Genomic DNA, 12,109 nt, shown 5'->3' on the forward strand with positions numbered 1-12,109 from the left:
TTAGGCCGATACGTATTCTTCTACTTATTTTTGGTAAAAAAAAATCGCAATAAGTGTTTATCGATTGGTTTGCGCAAAATTTATAGCGTTTACAAAATAGGGGATAGTTTTTTTGCTTTTTTTTTTTTTTTTTTTTTTTTTTTTTCCCTCGTGACTGCGACATTATGGCGGACACTTCGGACAATTTTGACACATTTTTGGGACCATTGTCATTTTCACAGCAAAAAATGCATTTAAATTGCATTGTTTTTTGTGAAAATGACAGTTTCAGTTTGGGAGTTAACCACAGGGGGCGCTGTAGGAGTTGGGGTTCACCTAGTGTGTGTTTACAACTGTAGGGGGGTGTGGCTGTAGGACTGATGTCATCGATCGAGTCTCCCTATAAAAGGGATCACTCGATCGATGCAGCACCACAGTGAAGCACGGGGAAGCCGTGTTTACATACGCCTCTCCCCGTTCTTCAGCTCCGGGGAGCGATCGCGATGGGGCAGCTATAAACGAATAGCCGCGCCGTCATCCCGGATCGCTCCCCGTGGGAATCCGCACGCAGCGGGGGGGGGGGGTCCCGATCAGACCCGCAGAAAGGCAAAGACGTGTATATATACACCCTTCTGCCTGTCCGTGCCATTTTGCGGACGTAAATAGTCGTGCGGCGGGCGTTAAGTGGTTAAAGAAGGACAGATGATTCATGTAGCATTTCCTGGAATCCATCTTTCCCTTCAAACCTTAATGCAAGTGGCTTTTAACGTTCCCTTGGCGAAAGCTACGTTTATGGTTTGGTAGCATTCATTCACAAAAAGGTGTATAAATACTTTGTAACAAGAAAGGAGGTGGTTGTTCAATTATCCCTGCTACCTTTTTATTATAGCATGGCTTTTGGTTGATATATACATACAATTTTTTATTTATTTTTTCCTTTAGGTGTGAATAAAGTGGTCTTTTCGCACAGTGGTCATTTCCACGTTTTTGGGACAAAAAAACACCATTTCCCAATATGACTTCTCCTGAAAAGAAACAAAGGAACAGCCCAAACAACTTGTCTTTTCAAGACTCTTCCCCAAGTCCCCGTGCTAGAAGAAAATCATTACGAAGATCTGTTGGAAAGAAACGCCGGAGGACACTACCACCTATTTATCATAATGCTACAAGTAAGTGACGTCAAACCCATTCCCTTAAGGCTAGTTTACACCAGCCTCTGCATTACAGCACAGTAGCTGGTGTGCCGTCCAGTATGGATCAGTGCAAAGATGTGATCTCAACTAGAGGTCGACCGATCCATCTGCCAATGCCACCTGCCAGTGCCAATTAGTGCCACCTTCCTTCCAGTGCCATCCGCCAATGCCACCTGCCAGTGCCAATTAGTGCCACCTTCCATCCAGTGCCATCCGCCAATGCTACCTGCCAGTGCCAATACCAGTGGCACCATCCAGTGCCATCCGCCAATGCCACCTGCCAGTGCCAATAACAGTGGCACCATCCAGTGCGTGCCACCTTCCATCCAGTGCCATCTGCCAGTGCGATCCAGTGCCAACTAAAGCCATAAGTGCCACCTGCCAATGCCAACCAGTGCTAGCTATTGCCACCTGCCAGTGCCACCTGCTAGTGCCATCCAGTGCAACCTGCCAGTGCCAATAAGTGCCTTCTGCTAGTGCCATCCAGTGCCAATTGGTGCCATCCAGTGCCACGAGCCAGTGCCACCAATAAAAAAAAAAATCGGCCTAAAATATCGGCCGCAAAAGCGGCATCATATATCGGCCGCCCAGATTTCTAAATATCGGCATCGGCCAGAGAAAAACCCATATCGGTCTACCTCTAATCTCAACACCATATATTAAAGCCGTAATCCACTAAGGCAGGGTGGACAACAAAGAAGAATAAAACAACGTTTTCTAGACCCCAATTTTTTTTATTTTTTTTCCTTTAACATAGAAGCATGATCAGTGTATTCTAGCAAATGTAAATCCAGCCTTGGACTCCTGCAGATGATTGGTTGGACTTATATATTTGTCTGTTGTATTGACTATTACAGGTCTCAGCGATGCCATCAGCTTGTCGTTACCAGAAAATGATCGCCTTATGGAGCTCATACATGCTTGCTTCCAGGTACAGTAATTGTGTTTTTATTCCGTTTAATGTTGAAAATGTATTATCAAAAAAGAACATATAATAAATCTGCATTTTTAAAGTGGCTATAAACTAAAGTGTTTTATTAACACTGGTTACTATGTCTTATTTTTATTTTTTACATCAGTATTCCGTACATAAGCTAGAACACCCCTTGTCGCATACTGATGGATTTAACTCCAATTCTTTTAGTGCAACCGGTAAGTTTATTTATTTTTTTCATAAACTTTTAGGGGCAAAAATTGAAGGGAAGAAATTCAAGGTGTGTGTGGCCTGGCCAGCCATGGTATGTAAAAAATCAACTGAGCTCGATGGTATATTATATTATTGGTGCCGCAGCTGCCTGAATAGGAAAGCTGACAGTGGCAATTCCCTCATCTATGCCGTTAGTCTGCGGGCTGAGATAGAGAAAATTGAGCCATGTGTGGTTCTAAAGTCTGAAGGTTTTTTACCCTTATGCCACGTACGTCGGAAATTCCGACAAGAAAAATGTGGATTTTTTTTTTTCCCGACAGAATTTTGTCTCAAACTTTTGTGTTGCATACACACGGTCACACAAATGATGTCTGTAATTCCAACCGTCAAGAACGCGGTTACGTGCAACAATACGATGAGTTGAAAAAAATTAAGTTCAATGATTCCGAGCATACGTCGAATTGATTGGAGCATGCATGTTTTTGTTGTGCGTCGGAATTGCATACAGACGATCGGAATTTCCGACAAGAACTTTTCCCGTCGGAAAATTTGAGAACCAGCTCTCAGTTTTGCTGTCAGAAATTCCGACAGAAAAAGTCAGATGGGCCCTGCACACGGTCGGAATTTCCGACCAAAAGCTCACATCAAACTTTTTGGAAATTCCGATCGTGTGTACGCGGCATAATACATTCTCAACATTTAGTTGAAAAACCTGAGTGCTGCTCGCGCCCCCAGCCTCCCTTATAATTGTGCAATCCGTTTAAAGTTTGCCATGACTGAAAAAACCCTACAATACAAGTCTGTTCAGTAGAACTACCATACCATTACACTTAAAGTTGGTGAAAAGTGTTGTTAAACTACTTCCATACCGCAGAACATCATATGACGTCCTGAGCTTTCAGTGGGGATATCTCAATGCCTGCAGTTACAGGCATCATTCAGATATACATTTTTTTTTTTTTTTTTTCCAAGCCACAAGAACAATCATAGCGGCTTGATCTTTCTTGCAGGTGGTGCGGGGGGGGACGTCAGAACTTAGTCATAGACAACTTCCGCATATGTTCAAACCACACATGTGAGGTATCACTGCGAACTTTAGAACAAGAGCAATAATTCAAAACATTTTAAAGCATCACCTATGGAGATTTTTTAAGTACCGAAGTTTGGCACCATTCCTCGCGTGTGCAATTTTAAAGCGTGACATTTACTCAGCGTAACATCATCCTGTCACATTATCCCCAAAAATTGGACTAACTTTACTGCCTTTTTTTTATTTATTTATTTTATTTAATTTTTTTTACTTTTTCATTTATTTTTCCCAAAAAATTGCTGCACAAATACTGTGCGACATTAAAAAATTGCATTGACTGGTATTTTATCCCATAGGGTCTCTGATAGATATATCTATCTATCCGTGTGTGTGTGTTCTGAGTAATTTTCTAGCAAAAAAATGATGTTTTTATTTTTTTCCTATAGGAGAGGAATGATGGAATTCGCATGGTATGGTTTAACCACTTAAGGACCGGACCAATATGCTGCTAAATGACCCAAGGGGTTTTTACAATTTGGCACTGCGTCGCTTTAACAGACAATTGCGCGGTCGTGCGACGTGGCTCCCAAACAAAATTGGCGTCCTTTTTTCCCCACAAATAGAGCTTTCTTTTGGTGGTATTTGATCACCTCTGCGGTTTTTATTTTTTGCGCTATAAACAAAAATAGAGTGACAATTTTGAAAAAAATTCAATATTTTTTACTTTTTGCTATAATAAATATTCCCCAAAAATATATAAAAAAAAATTTTTTTTCCCTCAGTTTAGGCCGATACGTATCCTTCTACCTATTTTTGGTAAAAAAAATCACAATAAGCGTTTATCGGTTGGTTTGCGCAAAATTTATAGTGTTTACAAAATAGGAGATAGTTTTATTGCATTTTTATACTACTTATGGCGGCGATCAGCGATTTTTTTTTTTTTTTTATTTTTTTTTTTTTTTTTTTTTTTTTTTTTTTTTTTTTTTTTGACTGCGACATTATGGCGGACAATTTTGACACATTTTTGGGACCATTGTCATTTTCACAGCAAAAAATACATTTAAATTGCATTGTTTATTGTGAAAATGACAGTTGCAGTTTGGGAGTTAACCACAGGGGGCACTGTAGGAGTTGGGGTTCACCTAGTGTGTGTTTACAACTGTAGGGGGGTGTGGCTGTAGGTCTGACGTCATCGATCGTGTCTCCCTATAAAAGGGATCACACGATCGATGCAGCCGCCACAATGAAGATCGGGACCCTGGGTCGCGGGAGTGTGCCGCAGGCGCACGCCCCACGGCTGGATACTAGTACGTACCTGTACGTACATGTGCCCAGCCGTGCCATTCTGCCGACGTATATGTGCAGGAGGCGGTCCTTAAGTGGTTAAGCAGGTTGAAGATGTTATTGGATACAGCAATATAACTTGTCTCTGATGAAGCGTGTCCTTTTCCTGCTGGCTGCTGCTTACTGTAGACCTCCTGGATACACCCCCCCCCCCCCCCCATCTGAACTGCAGTGCTGCAGGGGTTAAGAGCTGGACTGAGGCATTGGTTTGCTCTCTCTCTCATCTTTATCTTAACCTTCCACAGAACTCATTATTTTTTTCCCAGGATTTAAAGCACTCTGTGATTTAAAGGTGGTGTATCCTTTCATCCGTCTGCCCTCCTCCATAAACCTAGACAAGGAAGGTGAGGGGAGCAGCACTAATGCTTTGTAGCCACTGATCTTTAAAGTGTAACTACACCGTATCTGAGCACCAAAAACGCTATTTAGTTAATTTTTATATATTCAAAGCAAACTTTCCCATCCATGTCTCTTCCCCAGCATTTCTGGTCATGGTCATCTTGAGTAAGGGCAGGTGTTTCATGTAGCATTTACTTCCTGGAGTCCTTTGCCCTTAGCTCAGGCAATGCAGGCAGGAGGGTGTGCTTAAGTGAGAGAGTCTCTCTTGCGCTCCTGAAATTTGCCTAAGCCAGTGATGGGGAACCTTGGCACCCCAGATGTTTTGGAACTACATTTCCCATGATTCTCATGCACTCTGCAGTGTAGGTGAGCATCATGGGAAATGTAGTTCCAAAACATCTGGTAATGGAGGACATGTTAAATAGGAAGGTATATCATATCTATTTACTAATGCTAGCAGCATAACGATTACAAATGGTCAATGTGGACTGAGGGAGAGTTGAGTTCCACTTTAAGTTGACATCTGTGGGAAGTATCTGGAGTTGGAGTAAAGACTCCTACACTAAACAGCAGGACACGAGACGCTTTGTTAGATGAAAATGATGTCCCTGGTGCTGTATCCACAACAAAATGAACTATGCTTCAACTTTAACAATATTTATGATTTGTGATCTTTCCCACAGTATCTGCTGTTAAGGAGAAAATATTGCGCTTCACAGAACGATTATCTCATGATGGAACCCTCAAAAGATGCACTGAAGGCTCCAAAAGGTAAAATAACTTCCCTTTAAAGCGGTTGTAACCCCCGGAAAAAAAACCTGCAAGACAAAGGCATAATGAGCTAGTATGACTATCATACTAGCTCATTATGATCTACTTACCTTACATCGAAACCGTCCTTGTCCCCCCCCCCCTCCGGCCGCAGACATCTCTCTGGAAGGTTACTTCCGGGTATCGGCGCTGTGATTGGCCGGAGCGGCAAAGACGTCACTCCGCGTGGAAGGCGACATTAGCCATTGAGAAAACCGGCTTTCTCAGTGCGCCTGCGCCGTTGACAACGGTGTATTCCTTTTGGCAAATATCTCTTCAACTGTGTGGGTTGAGGAGATATTGCAAACACCTACAGGTAAGCCTTAATCTAGGCTTGCCTGTAGGTGTAACTTCTCACAGAGGGTTTACAACCACTTTAAGGGGAGCTTGAGACGTTGGAAACGGGGGCTGCTATCAGGGTGTTGGTTGATGAAGGTACAGGCTCTGGGGCTGTCCTGGCTTCTTTACCATTTGAGTGACTGATGTGTGGAACAGACGCACAAAACAAACATTTTCTGACTTTTTTCTTTCTAGGTGTATCGTGTTATTTTTTGGAAGGAGGGTTGGTGTATAAATCGTCTTAGAACCAGTTCACACCACACGCTGTCCAGTGCGTTTTTAATGCAGGAATAAAAATGCATGGAAAGTAGGTTATATGGTTTCCAATGGCATAGTTCCTACCCATGCAGCCAGTTCCAGGGCTTTCCAGTTCCAGAAAAACAAGTAGAACTTGCTGCATTTTTCCTGCACTGAACTGTACTGGAACGCAGTAAAACGCACTGGAACTCATCAAAAACCTCCCAGACCCCAGTACAGTGAAAAAGAAAAAGCATCTGGAACGCACCAAAAGTGTGCTAAAATCATGCATGCAAAAAACACATCTGGAATGGATTTGGAGTGCGTTTTTTGTGGTGTGAACCAGCCCTTGAAGCGGAACTAAACCTATAAATTTTAGCAATTAAAAAAAAAAAAAAAATCTTTAAATGCCTGACACGTGATGGGAATATTGTCACATTGGTTGTCCTCAACCAAACTGTCAAACCATCCAATGACTGGTGTCATAACTGATCACATGTGCAGCATCATGGCAGTTAAAGATCAAACACAGGCCAAGATGGCAACTACTTATGATGATATGAGCAGAACGTGAATGCCATTTATCTGTAGGGGTGTATTCTAGAAGTACTTGGGACCAGAGGTGTATTTAGGTTTTGTGCTGCCCTAGGCCTGACTAAACTCGCGCACCCCCTAATTTAAATATGATACACCCCTTCCTGGCAAGGTCACGCCCCTTTCTGTTTAAAAAATTGAGTGGGGACACTAGTTCTGAGGGCCGGTTGGGGGGCAATGAATTTCCTTAATTTGCATAGATATCCTCTCACTTACTGTTTGGCTATGGGTTAGGAAGTGAAGGGAAATGGGACGGGGATGGTAAAAAATAAACTGACAGGGGCTAAAACACCCCCCCCCCCCCATTAATCTATCCAAAATTAAAAATAAAGTGTAGCCTATAGTTCTACTTTAAGCACAAGTTTCTGATAATTTTATGGAGAGGACTAAGAAGATATAACCATGCCAATGGTGCAGCAGGGAAAAAGGTACCTCCACTGATGCTTATCACCAATCCTTGTTTCCACAAAAACCCAAAATGTTTAAAATCCATTTGTCATTGGGACAGAAAGTGAGGTGAAATCTTCTGAACAGGGGCACAGACAGCAAAACACGGGTGATAACCCTTCCCTATGCTATCCAAAAAGCTTAATGTTTTTTTTTGGGCTGGAGCTACACTTAAAAAATGTTTCCCTATTCCAACTTACAAACAGATTCAACTTAAGAACAAACCTACAGACCCTATCTTGTTTGTAACCCAGGGGACCGCTTGTATGCCATTTCTTTTGCTGTCTTAGGCCCCTTTCACACTGGGCGTTAAAAAAATCTCCCTCAATGGGAAGTGAGCTTTAGGAGCGGTGTATTCAATGCTTCTAAAGCGCTGCAAAGAAGCTGCTTGCAGGACTTTTTCTAAAAGCCCCCCCAAGACAGCACAGCGCCTCAGTGTGAAAGCACTCAGGCTTTCACATTGGTATTGCAGATGAAGCTTCTTTCAGGCGCTTTTTTTTTAAAAACGCTAAATCACCTAAAAAACGCCCCAGTGTGAAAGGGGTCTTAATCGTACCTATAACCTACAGGGTTATAGTAAGTTCTTTATTGCTGCTCCCCACCTCCCATCCCTACTGTTAACTTTTCCCATTTTTAAAAACTGCTAGAGCATTTATTTTTGAAGGTAAAGTCGGCTCTTGCAGTCTTTATAGACCTAATAGTATTGTCCCACCCTTTCCTGACTGGCTGGTCTGTCAATAAGCAACAAAAAAAATGGGAAAAAGAAGCTAAATGGAAAGTAAGTTGGATTTTTACATGGAGATTGCACAACTGCTATCTAGTGATTGCTATTAAGCAGTGACATTTAAAGGGGGAACAACAAAGCATTTGTAATTATGTGATGTTTGTTGAGTTAGCAGAAGGAATAGTAATTGTCTAATACATTTAGATTGACAAACGGGAAACGCATAAGCTAGTCTAAACACTTTTACATATACGCTATCGCCTTGCCCAGTAATGGTGAAGTGACCAGGTTTGTGTGATGGGCCCTGCAAACCCTTGATATCCTCTTTCGAGCTTTGTCATACCACTCCTACCTCCATTTTAGTGGATGATAATACTTGTTGCTTCTACATATTGAGGAGCATGTGACCTCCTGCTCTGTGGAAATGCTTTGGTCCAGCAACCAATTGCTATTAGGCTGGCCATAAACTGAGTGATTTTCTTTCCTGCAACCACGGGTATGGGTGTTGACAGGGGGAAATCCCTCCTGCAGAGCCATTGTAATGGCTCTGTAGGTCAAGACACTAATAATAATTGCATATAAAATCTGGCAGGCTGGTTTTACCCAGCACATTCAGCCTTCCCATACATGGTTTGAATCAGCCGGTTCCTACTGAACAGGCTGAGATTCAAAACGGCTATGGCTGGCTTTACATGGCTGGAGGAGTAATGTTGGCACACTCGTTAACCAGTTCCCGACTGCCCTTACTGCCGCAGGGCGGCCGCGCTGTGCAGGATCACATTTGCACATATCCTGCGCTTCCGGGTATTGGGTGAGAGCACTCGGGAGAAGCCGCTGCACTAACTAGCCAACATTAGTACAGCGATCTTCCCTGCTGTTCTATTGTGTCCTGGGGGTGGGGGGAGAGACACTTCAGTCAGCGCTCTCAGCCAGCCATGGTTGGTATGACATGTTTGTAAGGTGTTTCGTTATTAAAAAATAAATATCACTTTAAGAGTCGGTTCACACAGCAGCGGCACGACTTCGGGGGCGACTCTGCAAGTCGTCCTGAGGATGACTTCAGAGGCGATTTGCAAAATGACTTCTGTATAGAAGTCAATGCAGGTCGCCCCGAGCCACCCCCGAAGTCTTCCAGGAACCTTTTTCTAAGTCGGAGCGACTTGCGTCGCTCCTATTAGAACGGTTCCATTGCATTGAATGGGACGTGACAATTTGGGGTCAGATTTGTTCATCGCCATGTCGCAGTCCTGCTAAAAATCAGATCGCTGCCATTACCAGTTTACCCATGTCAAGCGCCCGCAAACGACCCGATTTGGCCAATCACAGGGCACTCGTCTCCCATCGCTAAGCTGGGCTCACAATGTGCCGGCCGCCGGGTGCTGCATTTGTTACGGGAGGCAGCAGTGGGAAATACTTTCACTTTTTGCTCGTGCAGGGGGGGCGGCTTCATTGATTAAAACACAGCACGGAGCGGGGGCGTTTCCGGCAGTGGTGGGGGTGTTGCCAGCGGGGGCGGTGCCTGCGGCACTTTCGCTCCATATTTTTGGGGGGGAAAAAAGTGCGTCTTATGGTCCTAAAAATACGGTAGTTGCAGGCAGTCTATTTGCTTCCTTTCAGCAACTCAATGTAGTTGTCCTCCGTTTCGATGTTTGGTCTTATTCTTACCAGACCCTTCTGTATCAGACATCTTGGGGGAGCCTGGTAGTGACCCTCGGCACTGCTTGAGTCCATTTCAGACTGGTTCTGGCTAAGTTGGCTTTGAAATCCTGATTTGCCTGCAGCCTTGGCTGCATCCGAGCCTAAGTCGGTGGAAATTCTGCTTAATACCTAATAGCTGACTGACTGATGATTTTTCCCGCAGAGTCATATTCTTATGCTGTGTTACGCCTAAATTGAACAAGATAATTTTGTCCGTTTTTATTAAAGAGGAACTAAACCCTGATGGGTTTTACTTCCTCTTTTTATTTCCCTGCAAAGGTAAAACATAATGGGTTAACATGTATCTCATGGTAGCCCATTATGTGTCGCTTACCTGAAACCGAAGCCTGCGGTCATCGCTGTCCCCACTTGTAGCGAGTGTCTAGTTTCACCCCTCTTCCTTGCGAGGGCCGCGGACTCCGGCTCTGTGACTGGCCGGAGTCGCGCGACGTCACTCCCACGCCGGAGCCGCCAGTCACAGCATGACCCCCCTTTAGAAACGACACGATCGTCGTTTCTAAAGTGCTCCTGCGCCGTCAACATCGGCACATGGCTCTATTGTAAATATCCCCTAAACCGTGGAGGTTTAGGAGATATTTTCAGAACCTACAGGTAATCCTTAATCTAGGCTTTCCTGTAGGTAACCACTTTAATATTGTGCATTACAATGAAATGAAGATAATTCTATCACTTCTGCCAGTGCCTTATCTAGTCTTGGGTCCTACAGGAATCCAAGGACTTGCAAAACCTTCTGTTAATACTGTTTGAGTTTCTGTATGAAGATTGGAAGCACCCAGAAAGAGTTTTTTTTTTCCCAGGTTTCCAAACACTTGTTGGTGCTATACCTTCACAGTAAGTGGCCCATCTTTCTTAACATTCTAGCTGAAAATGTCCTTTGAGGACCCCACTGACAGTAGACTGGAAACTCTCTAGAATCATGTTCTCTTTGGCTGGGTCCACTTTTGTGCCTGGTTCTGGCTGTAATTCTCTTTTGCCACACCATGTGTTTGACTGAAGATTTTGGAACTTGTCTGCAAGAAACATTTACCCTGCATGACCTCCGTGTGACATCATCTCTACTTATCAGCGTATGCAGAGCCTTAATTAGAACCACTGTAAATCATAATTCCAGGAACATGCTCACTTTTCAACTTGGCTCACTTTCCCCGTGGATTAAAAAAAAAAAGCTTTTATGTTTCACAAATAATGGATTATTTCATTAATGAATTATTTTCTTTCGTGTGAAGTCATGCATAGTTTATTGTGGGGGGGGGGGTTGGGTGGGAAGATCAAAGCAGGCAGCGCACGACACTGCTGAGCTGACCTATTCATGAGCTATGTTTCCCATGATTCCATGGGATTCCAGTTAATAGCATAAATGGAGCTACTCTAGGGGTGGAGCGTCTGGCCGCAATGCCCCCCCCTCTAGTTTAGGGGGAAGGCCTGTCCACATGGATCGAATGGTCGGGCCGGGCGCCCCGACGTTTGTACATTACTGATGGTGGTTTTCCCCGGCGATATGTGATGGTTGTCGATGCTCGGACTATGCTAAACATACCCCCTGGTCCTCCCCTTTCCCCCATTTCCACTTGCCCTCTGTTCCTCCCCTGACCTCTTACCCTTCTCTCCCTCCCTGATTGTTTTGGCTTTGTTGTGAAGTCATATTGTTTTTGTCTTTTAATTTGAAAAATAAAAGATTATATAAAAAAAAAAGCATAAATGGAAGTATAGGAATGTAATTCAAGGGTTACCTCTCCCTCAGACTATATGTAGATATTGGGGACAGTGCTGTGATAATGTGGGCAGTTATTGGCATAGCTGCTAATCGCAAGTTGTTGGCTGGTGTTTCGTCTCTCCTTCAGGAAATGACACATAGGTGATGTTCCTGGAAGCCATTTATTAAAAGTTATTTTCCATATAGAGAAAACGGGGATGCTGTATTTTGGTTCAAGGCAAGGACATGCCTTGCTGAAAAGATTGTATTCCTTCTATCTGGAGCTCAGTTTTAAATACGAATATTTTCTTGTGATCTGTGTGTCCTTCCTTTTTTTTTTTTTTATTATAATTATAATTACTAACTTTAATTATGCCTTCTTTCTGAATCCAAACAGTTTATCGAATAATGAAGATGTGGAAACTCTTCAGGAAAAAGTTAGAAGTGACATTGCTGTGTAAGTTCACTCTCTTCTGTTTCATGTCTGGTGTATAGTTACACAGAAGCTAATTAT

General features: G+C 43.3%; 1 protein-coding gene across 1 annotated transcript in view; it reads left to right on the forward strand.

Annotated features, from left to right (window-relative positions):
• DSN1 (DSN1 component of MIS12 kinetochore complex) overlaps nt 1-12,109 on the forward strand; it is a 36,427-nt gene that overhangs the window by 3,985 nt on the left and 20,333 nt on the right. Inside the window, exons 2-6 of the mRNA XM_040346382.1 lie at nt 922-1,148; nt 2,030-2,103; nt 2,252-2,324; nt 5,716-5,803; nt 11,993-12,052. Coding sequence (XP_040202316.1) covers nt 995-1,148; nt 2,030-2,103; nt 2,252-2,324; nt 5,716-5,803; nt 11,993-12,052 — 449 coding nt within the window. The 5' untranslated portion in view covers nt 922-994. The remainder of the gene's footprint in view (nt 1-921; nt 1,149-2,029; nt 2,104-2,251; nt 2,325-5,715; nt 5,804-11,992; nt 12,053-12,109) is intronic.

The sequence above is a fragment of the Rana temporaria genome, chromosome 3 (genome assembly GCF_905171775.1).
Source record: "Rana temporaria chromosome 3, aRanTem1.1, whole genome shotgun sequence".
Taxonomy (NCBI): Eukaryota; Metazoa; Chordata; class Amphibia; order Anura; family Ranidae; genus Rana; species Rana temporaria.